We start from the raw sequence: 12,733 nt of genomic DNA on the forward strand, positions 1-12,733 counted from the left end.
GTTGTCGGGGGAGAGGAGGAGAAAGGAGGGAGCGGGAGAGACTTCCGGAGGGAGGACGGAGCCGCCGAGCCCGCCCCGGCAGCGCCCGCCCCCGCCGGCCTCGCCCCGCGCCCGCCGGCCGGCAGCCGCCGAGCCCGGCACATCCCCCCAGCCCCGACCCCCCCGCCCCGGCGGGTCCCGGCAGCTCCCGCCCCGTCCCCGCCACTCCCCGCTCCGGAAAGGGCGGACGCCCCCCCGGCCCACCCTCCCCCGCCGCCGCCGCTGGGGGTCCCGGGGGAGCGCACGGTGCCGGCGGCCGCCCCGTCCCTCCTCCCCTTCCCCAGCCCGCACCGACCTGCCGGTGCGAGCAGCTGCCTTCCCGCCCCGATGCCAGCTGATCCCCCCGGGGCGGGGGTCCTGCTGCCCGACCACCCCTCGCCCAGCTCGTGGAGGACCCGAGCTCTGAAGCTGAGCTGCCTTGAGCTCCCCCGGCCCCAGGTCTCAGCCCAAGCAAACCCCTGCTCATGGGTCCTGGAGGTGATGTGCCTCTGCTCCCCCAGGGCCAGGCCACAGGCCGGGGTTACTGCCCGAGGCACCCTGAGGAGCCTCACGGCCAGTGGAAGTGCCAGAGTCTCTGAGGCACTGGGCTTTAGGCATGTGTGTGCCCCTAGACGTTGCTCAGCTCTGCCCCATCATCTCCCTTCTGTTTGCTGCCTATCAGAGTTGGATGCAGTGTGTGGCAGAGCCCCCCCGGCTGGCAGCGTGAGGGGCTGGTAGCCCCACGGGACACACACACAGGGAGCAGCACTGTGCAGGCATCCCTGGCACTGCTGGCAGCGAAAAGCCTTTTTGTTCCTTTGTAGCATGTCTCCAGGGAGGGTAATGGCAGACAGGCAGCTGGCTGGAGAAGGCAGCTTCAGCCCCCAGACCACAGACAGGGACCCCCAAGGCTCAGCCCTGAGGAGCCCCACACACGGCTGCAGCGTGTCCCACGGTGAGCACACAGTGCTACCCCAGGACACAGCCAACTTCCCAACCCTGCCTGGCAGAGCAGCAAGGGCATCAGCTCATATCAGGGATGAGTCTGGGGTCCTGCTGCACAAAACCGAGGGACAAGCAGGGTGGGGGATGCATTAGTCAGCACAAGGGAGCAGAGTCAGGCCCTCGGCGAGGCTCCCAGTGCTGCATGCATTAGCATGGGTAATGAGACTTAAATACCTAACCTTGAGATGCTCCTGACAGATCCCCTCCACAAACGCCTGCCTGGGGGAGGGGACGATCCCAGCATCCCAAAACATGAATAAAGGAGCTTCTCATCCACCACTGCTCAGGACCAGGGACCTTTCGGGGGACTGGCTCCACGGGCCAGAGCAATCTCCATCACCTGGGCACTCCCAGCCCTCTGTGGGCTCAGTCACTCCCCTGGCTGGGCAATGGTGCAGAGCTGGTGCTGGTGCTGCTGCAGTGGTGGGCACAGCACCAGGGAGAGGGGAACTGGAGAGCAGGGAGAGATGGACCCACTTTCCTTCACTGGTCCTGAAAGGCATCTGCTGAAAGCAGAGTTAAACATCCACAGCATGAAAACACAGGGCCGTGGTTTGATGATTTATCTGAACAACAGGCCCCAGCAGCCACAGGAAAAAACGAGAGAGAAAAAAAACCAAACCCTATAAACATCCCTGAAGCCTTCTCGTGCAGCTGTCAGCAGGCAGGGAGGGTTTCTAGCTGCATACATAAAAGTGCTGCCAGGAAGAAAAAGGAACATGCTGAAACCAAACCCTGTTCTTTCCACAACCAAATACACAGCAAAGCAAAGCAGCCCTCGGCAGCGGGCAGGAGGGAGAGAGGGAGGGAGGTTCCTCTGACTGCCTGGTTCCCCAGAGGGCACATAAATGTGTGACTGGTCCAAACAAGTCTCTAGTCCCCAGGCTGAGTCCAGCTTCCAAACAAATGACCAGCCCCAGCGCTGGCTCCAGCAAGAGAAATCCCTGATGGTTTGTGTCTGACTGAGAGCTTGGCTGGGGAAAGGCCCCTGAGCTCAGCAGCAGCCGCCACTCGCTGCCCTGCAAACGCTTTCCTGCTGCCCGTGGCTTTGTGATCCTCCTGCCAGAGCAGACTCAGCTGCAGCTCCCCCAGGTCTGTGCCAGGCTGGACCCTCCCTTCCCAGGGTGAGCAGCCCAAAAGCCCTGGCAAAACCCTGCCCTCATTGCACTGTCACTGGCAACCCCAGATAACCACTGTGCTTCCTTCCACTGCTGCCAGCACACAGGCAGCTCATTCCTATCCCCATCTCCATCCCATCCCCACACCCTTATCCCATCCCCACCTTCCTGTTTCCATCCTGATATCCCCATCCCCTCCCTGTCGCCACGCCTGCCATACAGACTTTGAAGGCACTCCCTCCCCCTTGCCTCACTGGGCAGTACAAGGGCTGCTGAGGGAGGTGGTGGGAGGTTCCCAGTGTGCTGAAGGGGATGGTGACCACCCAGTCAGGTCGTATTTCCCCTGCACCACCACCAGCTCCCAGCTCTGCAGCCAACCCTCAGTGTCAAGAGGCCGTGTCCATGTGTGTGGAGCAGGAGAGATGGACGGGGCTGTCACTGGGAGGCCAACGTAGCTCCTATTAGGATCTCAGCACACATCATGAGACTCAGGTGCTGTTCAATTCTGATCCCATCAAAGCAACAAGGATCAAATGCTACCTTTATGTCTGTCAGAAGCTGAAGCTACTCACACCATGATGGATGTTGTGCTGTGAGGCTGCAGGAGAAAATCAGATCCACGTGCCACATTCTGTGTCCCACATCCCATCCCATGCCCTGCACCCTCCTCTGCAGCTGACCCCGGGGCCCCTGTCCCTCTGGGATCCCTGAGACAGTGGATGGGAAGCAGCTGGTCCCTGATCCACTCTGGAGACCTCCAGTCAGCCACCCCCACCAAAAAAAAGGAGCATTTTCCAGCCCTGGCTCCAGCCCCAATCCTGCTGCCTCTTCTAGTCGATGTCAGGAAAAAATCCAAGTGGAGTGTGAATGCTGCCAGTCTGGGCAGGATCTGAGCACCATGGCCTAGGCAGGATCTGAGCACCATGGCCTGGGCAGGATGCTGTGCACCAGGGCCTGGGCAGGATGCTGTGCACCAGGGCCTGGGCAGGATCTGAGCACCAGGGCCTGAGCAGGATCTGAGCACCAGGGTCTGGGCAGGATCTGAGCACCATGGCCTGGGCAGGATGCTGTGCACCAGGGCCTGGGCAGGATGCTGTGCACCAGGGCTTGGGCAGGATGCTGTGCACCAGGGCTTGGGCAGGATGCTGTGCACCAGAGCTCGCTTCCCCTGCAGCCCTGGAAGCGCCTGATTTTAGCCCAGGCTGCAGCAGACACAGCAGCTCTCCCCAGTTAACAGCAACAAACGACCTGATGGGATTAGGGCCAGTAATCTTCTGATCTGGGTAATCTCCCTTAAGGGATTATGTGCCCACTGAAGTGTGGTGACCACGGGCTGGCCACCACCTCTCTCCAGTGCCCCCAGCATCAAGCGATGCTGAGTGGTGCTGCTGAGAGGCAGAAAGGGTGCAGAGTCCTGAGCAGGAGCAGCCCTGGCTGAGCACTGCCATGCTGAAGGTCAGGACACACTTTCTTGAGAGCACAGACCCGCAGGGAAACGTGCAGCATGTTGTTCCCAGTGGGCAATGGGAGCGGGACCAGCACCGTGTGGAGAGGCCACGGGGCTGATGGCTCTGAGCTGGGAACCTCCCTTCCAGCAGAGAGGAGTAAACGCTGCTTTGGAGCTCTGCCCAGAGCAGGGACATGAAAACCTGCATCCACCATGACCTGTCAGGTGAGGGTCTGCCAGTCCTTGCCACCAGTGCTGGGGTTCTCTGCACCTCCAATGCTCCATTTCCCTGCCTCTTGCTCACAGGCTGGGTGAGGGGGGGAAAGGAGGTAAGAGACATTTTAAGAGGACAAAGACCGTTCTGAAGAGTGATGTTTGCCCCTTCCCCTAGGCAGGGTCATTCAGGGCAAAAGACTGACGCAGTGCCCTTGGCAGAGCCCCGCAGCTGCTCTGAGCTCGGTGCAAACCGGGGGCCACAGGGACCGGCCGAGGCTGGGCTGAGCTGCCGGGACCGCAGCCGAGTCCCCTCCCCGGGGGCGGCGGCCGCTCGCCCGCTGAGCTCCAGAAAGGAAACGAGCCCCGAGCTCACCGCGCCGCGCTCGCCGTGCTCTTCGTGCCGATCTGGGGAGAAAAACGGGAGAGAAAGGCACGGTGGGGGCTCCAGGAGCCCGGCCGCCAGCGCCGAGCCGAGCAGCAGCGTGGAGCCGGCGGCGAGCGGGGACGAGCCGCAGCGCGTGAACGACCCCCGTGCGCGGGGACGGGTCGCAGCGCAAAGCCCCTCTGAGCCGCGGGGAGCCGCGGGGCCGCGGCCAGCGCCGGCTGCTCAGCCCAGCGCTCCGTCCTTGTGCCGGGCGGCGGGCGCCGTCCCGCGCTCCCCGCTCCCTCCCCCCGTCCGTCCGTCCGTCCGTCCCCGCTCCCGCCGCGTTCCCGGCAGCTCGCGCGTCCCCGCGGCGCGCGCACACGGCCCTCGGGAGGCGGCGGAGCGGCCGCCAGGGGGCGCCCTCCCGCCCGGACCCTCCCGCCACGGAACCGCCCGCCCGGCTGCGGCTGCAGCCCGGCCCGGAGCGGCGGCGGACCGGAACGGAGCGGCGCGGCCATGGCGCGGGACCCGGCCTTCGTGCTGCGCTACCTGGCCGAGGTGGAGGAGCTGGCCGAGGACGTGCTGGCGGCGCGGCAGCAGGTGCGGCCCGGCCCGGCGGCCCCGGCGCTGTCCCCCAGCCGCGGCCGCCTCTCGCTGTCTCTCGTTCTCTCCCGCTACAGATCGTGGACCTGGACGTGAAGCGGAATCGGAACCGCGAGGCGCTGCGGGCGCTGCACAAGGACCCGGAGCCCGACGGTGAGGCCCGAGCCCGGCCCCCGGCGGCTGCGTCCCGCTGCCAGAACGGCTTCACTGACACAGCCTCTGCCTTTCCCTCCTGCCCCCCCCAGGCAAGGCCATGGTCTGCTTCGGGAACATGTTCGTCGAGCTCCCAAAAGTGCGCACCAAGGAGATGCTGCAGAAGGGTGAGGCAGCCCCCGGGCTCAGCCCCTGAATGGCACTCGCTGAAATACCCGGGGTTCTGCCCAGCCCCGGGCTCAAAGTGCCCAAACCTCAGGGCAGACCCTGGCCCTCACCAGCACCCAGCTGCTCCAGGCAGGGCCCTGGGAGGCACGAGCTGGGGCTGAGCCCCCACGGGCAGGTGGGACCCTGAGGTGGGTGGGAAGTGTCCTCTCCCGCCCCCTCCCCCGGCCTGGGCTTCCACACCCAGCATCCCACCCCAGAGCCTTCAGCCTCAACCCCAGAGCCCACAGCCCTCCTCACTCCTGTGCCACTTGCCTCAGACCAGGAACAACTGGATGAGGAGATAAACAACCTGCGGAAGGAGCTGCGTGTGAAGGTCAACCGCCTCTTGGAAGCTCAGGGTAAACACTCTGCTCTGGAACCTCCTGGCTCTCTGGGAGGAGACAGTGTGTGCCAGGAGGGTTCAGACAATCACAGAATTGGTTTGGTTGGAAAAACCCTTGCAGCTCCTGGAGTGCACCCATTGCCCAGCCCAGCACTGACCCACAGCCCTCAGCACCTCAGCCCCATGGCTTTGGGATCCCTCCAGGGCTGGGCACTCCCCCAGCTCCCTGGGCAGCCTGGCACAGGGGCTGACACCCCTCTCAGGGAAACACTTCTGCCTCAGCTCCAACCTCAACCTCCCCTGGAGCAACTTGAGCCCCTTTCCCCCTGTCCTGTCATTACTGGAAAGGGAAGAGTTGAGCTCCTCACTACACCCCCTACCTCCCCTTAGCCTCCTCCAGGCTAAATAGCCCCAGCTCCCTCAGCTGTTCCTTATGACTTGTTCTCCACACCCTTCCCCAGGGTTCAGAAGCTCCTGCAGCTGGGTTCCTGCTGCCTTTGCAGCTCCTTCCTGGCTCCAGCAGCATCCTGTGGCAGAGCATGCTAAACAGACTCCCCTGTCACACCAGAGTGACCCCACAGCAGCTTCCAGGGCTCTCCCTGCAGCCCTTCTAGGGTTTTGCATGTTCTTCTTTCTTACTTTGTAGCAGAATCCTGATTTTCCTCTGTGTTCTCTCAGGTAAAGCTCAGCTGAAGGGTTTTAACTTGAACCCCATGACTGCTGAGGAGATGAAGCTCATCAATCGCATCCTGGAGGGCTGATGCAGCTGTGTCACTCCTGGAGCCTTCAGGATGTGCAGGAGAACATTGGTGTGCACAGAGCCCACCTGGGCTGAGGCCCTGGGAAGCTTCTGGCTCCTCAGCTACAGAGCTGCAGTGCACTTGGATCACAAACCCTTTGCTGCTCCTCGCTGCAGCACCAGGGCACAGGCTGGGACATGGCTGGGGTGGAAGTGGGGTCATTAAAACCAGAGCACTGGGACATTCCTAACGCTGTGTGTTGGGTCTTTATTGGAGTGCTGCTGCAGTTTGGCCTCTGAGCTGATTCACTGTCCTGTTAGGAACAGGAGTAGGAGGCTTTGGGAATCCTCAGAGTGCCCAGCCCACAGCAGAGGAGTTCTGAGTGCCTGTGGAGTTAAAACAAAGCTCCACAATTGAGGCATGTCAGGAATCTCCTTGAAGATGCATAGGGAGGGACAGGGGGAGGCAGCATCCTTTTAGTCTTGCTGAGAAAACATGTTCTGCTGTTAAGTTGGAAGGCAAGAGACCAGAGAAAGGCCTTCAAAGCAAGATGAAGGGATAAAATGCAGATGGGCTTAAAAAGCATCCTGAGGGGGGCTGAGCAGGGACAGTCACTGAGCAAAAGGACAAGTGATTTAACCAGTAATGGCTCCTACAAAGGTTTTAACACTCCTTGTCTTCCATACTGCCCTGAGTCTGAGCCTGCTCCCCCAGCACAACTTGCTAAGGTCACTGTTGGAGCTTTCTGTGCTCCAGCTGTCCATTCCCCCAGTCCTGGCACTGTCCCCCCCCCATCCTCCTGACACACCCCTTAGATATTGGTCAGTGTTGCTGAGGTGCCCCTGAGCTCAGCCTTCCCCAGGCTGAACAGCCCCAGGGCTGCAGCCTTTCCTCCTCACACACATGTTCCATCCCCTCAGCTTCTTGGTGTCCCTACCCTGGCCTCTCTCCAGCAGTTCCCTGTCTCTGCTGAGCTGGGGATCCCAGCACTGGATCCAGGACTCCAGATGAGGCCTCAGCAGGGCAGAGTAGAAGGGGTGAGAACCTCCCTTGACCTGCTGCCCACACACTCGTTGGCTCCTTGCCCACGAGGGCACGTTGCTGCTCATGGTCAATTTATTATCACCCAGCACTCCCAGGTGCCTCTCCCAGAGCTGCTCTCCAGCAGGTCACCCCCAGCCTGTCCTGGCACAGGGGGCTGTTCCTCCCCAGATGCAGGACTCTGCACTTGCCTCTGACTCTTGCCCACTGTCCATCCTGCCAGGGCAGCAATGCCTACTCCAGCCTCCCCAGTGCTGCTTTCTCCACTTCCACAGCTGCTCCTAATCATGCCAAGTTCCCACAACTGCCCCATTCCAAGCTCCCCCAAACTGGTGTGATTTAAAGCTAAAAAGCCAAGTACCCCTGCTCCATGGCAGATCTACAGCACTGTAGCTGACAACCACAAGAGGCACAGTCAAACCCTCTGTGAGTTTTCACACAGGTTAAAAATAACCTGAACTGTCTCACGTGTGGCTTTTCCAGAAGACAGCATCTCCCTCGTCCAGCCTGTCCTTGCTCAGGTGCTTCAGGCCTGTGTTTGATGCTGTGGGCTGACAGGGAAGAAGCTCTGCACAGGCTGCCACAGTGGCAGCTCCAGGGAAGTGCCCAGTGAGCACTCACCATGGGGGCTGCAGGGTGGGCTTTGCAGCAAAGCTGCCATGTGAGGAACTCTACTGGGACTCAAGGCTTGGAAAGCAAGGCTGTGAAGGACACCATTGCCCCTACACTCAGGTGCTTGTTTTCAGCAGGGCTTCTGCAGCCACTTTTGGGAAGCATTTGCCCCTTTTAGTCTCTGTCAGGGCTGCTGTTCTCTGTCAGCTCAGAGCCTCCAACACTCTTCTTCCCTGTCAGCCTACAGCATCACACACAGGCACTGAAGCACCTGAGCAGTGACAATTCTCTGTGCACAGCAATAAACTCCCAGACAACCAGAGACAAAGCTGAAAGCAGTGGCCATCCCTCTACCATTAACATCTGAGGTCAGCACAGTGGTGAAAATCCCCAAGTGCTGCAAGACAAGCTGCTGGGAACAGAGTGCCCCAGAAGCTGTAAGTGTGGGAGGCACGAAGCAGAAGGGCCTCTGAAAGAGAGCTCTTGTGAAAGGCCCAGCTCTGACAGGGACTCTGTGCCCTTCACAGCCCTGTGCTGCTTTGTTTCCCCACTCTGAAGCAGCAGCATTTGTGCTTACACTGCTCTGTTGCAGGAAAGGCACCATTTAATCACTATAAATGTTGGAGGATTGTGATCAGTTGCCAAGAAAGACGTGGAACCACACCATCCATTCCAAACCTTTTAATAAAACCCCTTAGAAGGCAATAAACATCTTTTCCTGCCTGCCCTCCCTGGCCACAACACGAAGTGCATCTCTGAGAAGACAGCACTCAAGCCTACAGCCTTCCTGGCTATTGGCAGTGGGGGAAGACAAAGCACTTGCTTCCAGAAGCCACCTGGGGAGATCTGACAGCAGTAAATGAGAGGCACAGGCAGAGTGTCCAACGGTTCATCTGAGAAAAGACTGTCCCCAAAACCATTGCCCAGCCCCTGGGCAAGAGAAAGTGTGAAGCAATAGGAAATCCAACCCTAAATCTCTTTCCCATGCACTGAGCCAAAGAACATTCTGAGCTTATTGCAAAGTTTCTATTCCTGTTCTCAGTCGTACTAAAGCAAAAACAACATCCCTCAGCTTCCAGAAAGAGAGGAGTGAAACCCAAAGTCTGGCTGCAGCAAACGCTGAGGGGAACTGACAGAATGAGCATTAACCCTTTATAGTGGTGGGATGTGGATGTCTCTGGGGGTGATACCAAGCCCAGCATCTCCCAGGAGAGCCCCACAGCAGCTGAGCACTGTGGTTTCCATTCCCACCCATTTCCTGACCAGCTCGAGCTACTCCAGCTCTGTAAGTACAGGCTGCCTGGGCAGTGACTTGGTCTGAGAGCTGAACAGAGCAGATTGTGCAAGTCAGAGCTATCCAGGACCACAGCTGAGCTGCAGCTACTGCCTCACTTGATGTAAAACTGTCCCCAGTGGCACCCTGTGGGATACTGGATGGAAGCTGCCAGGACACAGGGCTGTAACAGGTACAGCAGCTGCCACCCCTTGTTAGAGAGAGGAGTGAAATAAACCCGGAGAAGACACTTTGTAGGGAGCACTGTCAACATCAATCACATCCAGGGGAAGTTTCCTTACCCACAGTACTGCTCACACTTGGCATGATTAAGGCTGAAAGAACAATCATCCTATTTGCTTGTCATTTCTGAAGTGCCACTTGCTGTTTCTGTTTCTCTCAGCTCCTGCAATGACAAGGGGGTTGTGCTTTCGGGTTCCTGCTGTTCCAATACCTGTGCTGTGTTTGCAGCACATGCACTGCTGAGACCTTCAGCTGAGCTTTGGTGACACAGTTTTCACTCAGTGACAAAACCTGTATGAAAAAAATAACAATCTAGAGTCAAACTAAAGGTTGTTTCTTGTTGCTGTTTTGTTTTAAATACCAGCTTCTGAGGAGGCTTTTTCTCCCTTATCTCAGCCTGTTCTCCCTTTGAGCTGGGCTCTGCCTTTTTGCCACTGTACCTCAGACATGGGCTGTCTGTGACTTCTGAGGTCAGCCACAAACTATTCCATGGAAGTTGTTGGTGTAATCTCAGTGATCATGAGCTCTTCTTGCATCCTTGTTATTTATCATTGAGACTGTGGGCATCAAATCAGCTTAATGTAAGGTTTTTAGTTGCCAATTAACACGTTCCCTTTTGGTAGAGTTGGATAATCACTAACTGTTCTCCTCCTGGCTGCAATTCAGATATTAGTTTGCATAATTACCTCCCATTCACTTCTCACAAATGTATGCCCTTAGCTGGGCCTGATGGGCAGAGGGGGGGAATCCTCCTGTCCCAGCCTCCTCCCAAGGGGATTGCTGGATCCCAGGTCTCACAGATGGGTGTAGTTTTAATTACTCACCCCAGCAGGATACTCCTGGTGTTAAGTGGCTGGAATCAGTTGGCAGCAGCACAGCATTTGGGTGTCATGTTGTACTGTCGTAGTTTTCAAAGGAAACACACTTTTCCCTCGGTTCCCAGAACACTGGTTGCAGTGGAAGTTGCTGCCTTCAGCACAGCTCCAAGTAGCTACAGGTTTGGGGAGACAAATGTGATTCAGAGAACGAGGTTACCCTTCAGGTCTCTAACTGCAGAGCAGAGAGAAGCTAATGCCCAACAAACCCACCTCAATTTGTGCTCCAAGTTGCTCCTGGAATGTTTTCACATTCTCAGAGGGAAGTTGTTCAGTAGGTTGTCTGCACTTACAGCAGTTCATGTCTAACACAGTGGGATTTTCCTCCCTCTGGGGGCCACCTCAGAATGCTGCTTAGCCAGAAACCCAGTTAGACTTCTGCTCTGCACACCCAGCCACCTTCTTGCACACCTGCAGCCAAACTGAAAGATTTCAGAGCATGAACTTGGCCATGACCCCCAGAACAACTTGTTCCTCCACACAAGACCTCTGTACTTTATATCTCCACCACTAAGTTAACTTTGGGTCTACAAATAGAACAACCTGTCTTTTGCCTGCTGAAGTAAATTGTTAGGCAAGAAGTGTTTTGGTAGTACAAGTTGATCAGGAAAGCAGCCAAGAGCACTGCTGCTCCCAGCCCCCTTGCTCTGCCCAGCTCTTCCTGGGGATGTCCTGTGTGTTTTCCTCTCCCTCTGCAGAAGGAAGGCATTCCTTCATCCCTGTCTCACTTTCCTTGGGACAGCACATACTCACTGCTTTCATAATCCAAGCAATGCCAGGATTCTTGTGAAATTCTTCCACAAATAAATGTAACTTCCACAAACAACTCTGGAGGCATTTTGATGGTCCTCAGAATAAAGGCACATTTTGTTGCCTCAGCTTCTCCTTCTGACTGCTTCTGAAACCTCTTCAGATTCTTCACTCAGCACTTCTGCTGATCAGCTGGGTAGAAAGAGAAATAGAAGGTTCAGTGCCACAAATGCTCCCTCAGTCTGACTCACTTTAATTACCCTGGAGAAGCTGCTGGGGATCAGCCACCAAGAGGAGAACAAAGAATGAACACGGATACCACTGAGAACGGATTTTCTTTGTGGAGGAGAAGGCTGGATTTCAATGTTCTGTGTGTCTGCACGGACACGGGGAGCTGCAACAGAGCAGCTCTTACAACCCGTGTTCTACCATTTGTAGCACAGCCCCCGCGTAGCTCCGTCCTGTCCCAGCCGGCCCCGGGCAGGCTCAGCCCCGCTCCCGCAGCAGCCCATCCCCGCTCCCACCCCCGGCTCTGGCACCCCGTTACAAGCCCCGCTCTGTGCCCGGCTGCCGAGTGCGGGGCCGCGTCCCGCTCCGCCGCGGCGGGAGCGATGCCCGGGTATACCCAGGAGTAGCCTCCCGGGCTCTGAGAGCTCGACCTGTAGCAAGTAGCGCTGCGCACGGGAACAAACGAGTGTCCCCGCTCGGGAGACCCCAGCGCAAAGCAGCGGCCCCGGGACAGTGGAAGGCAAAAACTCCCTTTGCCGGGCGCTGCTCCGGGCCGAACCCCCCCAGCCCAGGGCTGCTGACACCACCTCCCACCGCGAGCATCGACCGGGACCGGGACTGAGCCTGCGCCCGTCTCCGTGGCAACTGGTGCGCTGGGCAGCAGGGGGCGGTCGCGGGACCAGAACACCGGGACTGCCCCTCCCTCCACCGAGCTGATCCCCCCCGAGCTGCCCATCACCCCCCGTCTCCCCCTCGAGCCTCGCTGTAACCCCCCCTCCCGTCCCAGGCGTTCGTCCCCACCATGTCCCGGTGTCTCCCAGTTCCACTCTGTCCCCTCAGTCCTGGCCTGGGGGCTCCCAAACCCCCACACCCCATATTCCACTGTCCCCTCTCATCCTGCCATGTCCCCTTACCCTGTGTCCCTAAGCCCCTACCTCATGTCCCCCTGCCCTGCACCCACAAGTTCCAGCCCCATACAGGGCTGCAGCGTGTCAGGGCAGGGGGAGTCCCTGACCCCTGGCTCTGCCATTGCCCCACTGCCAGGATGGGGGCTGGCACTTTCCCAGTCCCAATGAGCCCAGTGGTGGCCCAGCATGGCACCCAGCTAGGGCCAGTGGCAGAGACAGACAGCAAACTGATCTAAAAACTTCTAAAATCTGGCCCAGGTCATTGCAGGGGAGCAGTGACCCCTTACCTGCAGGACCTTTGCGCTTGGCTCATGAGACCCACTGGCACTGCCCAACCCCTCTGCCCTTGCAAAGACCCTGGGAGACTCGTGTAGACCCCCTTGAGCATGGCAGGGCCACTGCATCACCTACCTGCAGGTGGGCACTGCTTTCTGTCCACAGGCAGAGCTGGGGTCTCACACACCTTGTAATGGGTGCAGGCAAGGCTGGGCATGTCACAAGCAGGGGTAGCAGGGTACTTACTGGCATAGTACAGGCAGAGGTGGACATGGAACAGGCAGAGGTGGGCACAGAGAGGTTAGGGGTGGCA

The 12,733-nt window shown here is 58.5% G+C and overlaps 1 protein-coding gene and 1 long non-coding RNA gene across 2 annotated transcripts; one reads left to right on the plus strand and one right to left on the minus strand.

Moving 5' to 3' along the window:
* Positions 1 to 4,619: 4,619 nt before the first annotated feature.
* On the plus strand, positions 4,620 to 6,464 carry PDRG1 (p53 and DNA damage regulated 1). Its single transcript, XM_062009128.1, has 5 exons — positions 4,620 to 4,768; positions 4,849 to 4,924; positions 5,017 to 5,091; positions 5,410 to 5,490; positions 6,153 to 6,464. The coding sequence occupies exons 1-5, from the start codon at positions 4,685 to 4,687 to the stop codon at positions 6,233 to 6,235; spliced, it is 399 nt and encodes a 132-aa protein (XP_061865112.1). The 5' UTR covers positions 4,620 to 4,684; the 3' UTR covers positions 6,236 to 6,464.
* A 2,102-nt stretch (positions 6,465 to 8,566) lies between these two features.
* On the minus strand, positions 8,567 to 11,488 carry LOC133626932 (uncharacterized). The gene is made up of 4 exons (XR_009819842.1): positions 11,012 to 11,488; positions 10,472 to 10,680; positions 10,208 to 10,374; positions 8,567 to 9,674 (listed from the first exon to the last, which is right to left on the minus strand). It is a non-coding gene; the product is annotated as an uncharacterized LOC133626932 (long non-coding RNA).
* Positions 11,489 to 12,733: the final 1,245 nt, after the last annotated feature.

Source organism: Colius striatus, chromosome 16, assembly GCF_028858725.1.
Source record: "Colius striatus isolate bColStr4 chromosome 16, bColStr4.1.hap1, whole genome shotgun sequence".
Lineage (NCBI taxonomy): Eukaryota > Metazoa > Chordata > Aves > Coliiformes > Coliidae > Colius > Colius striatus.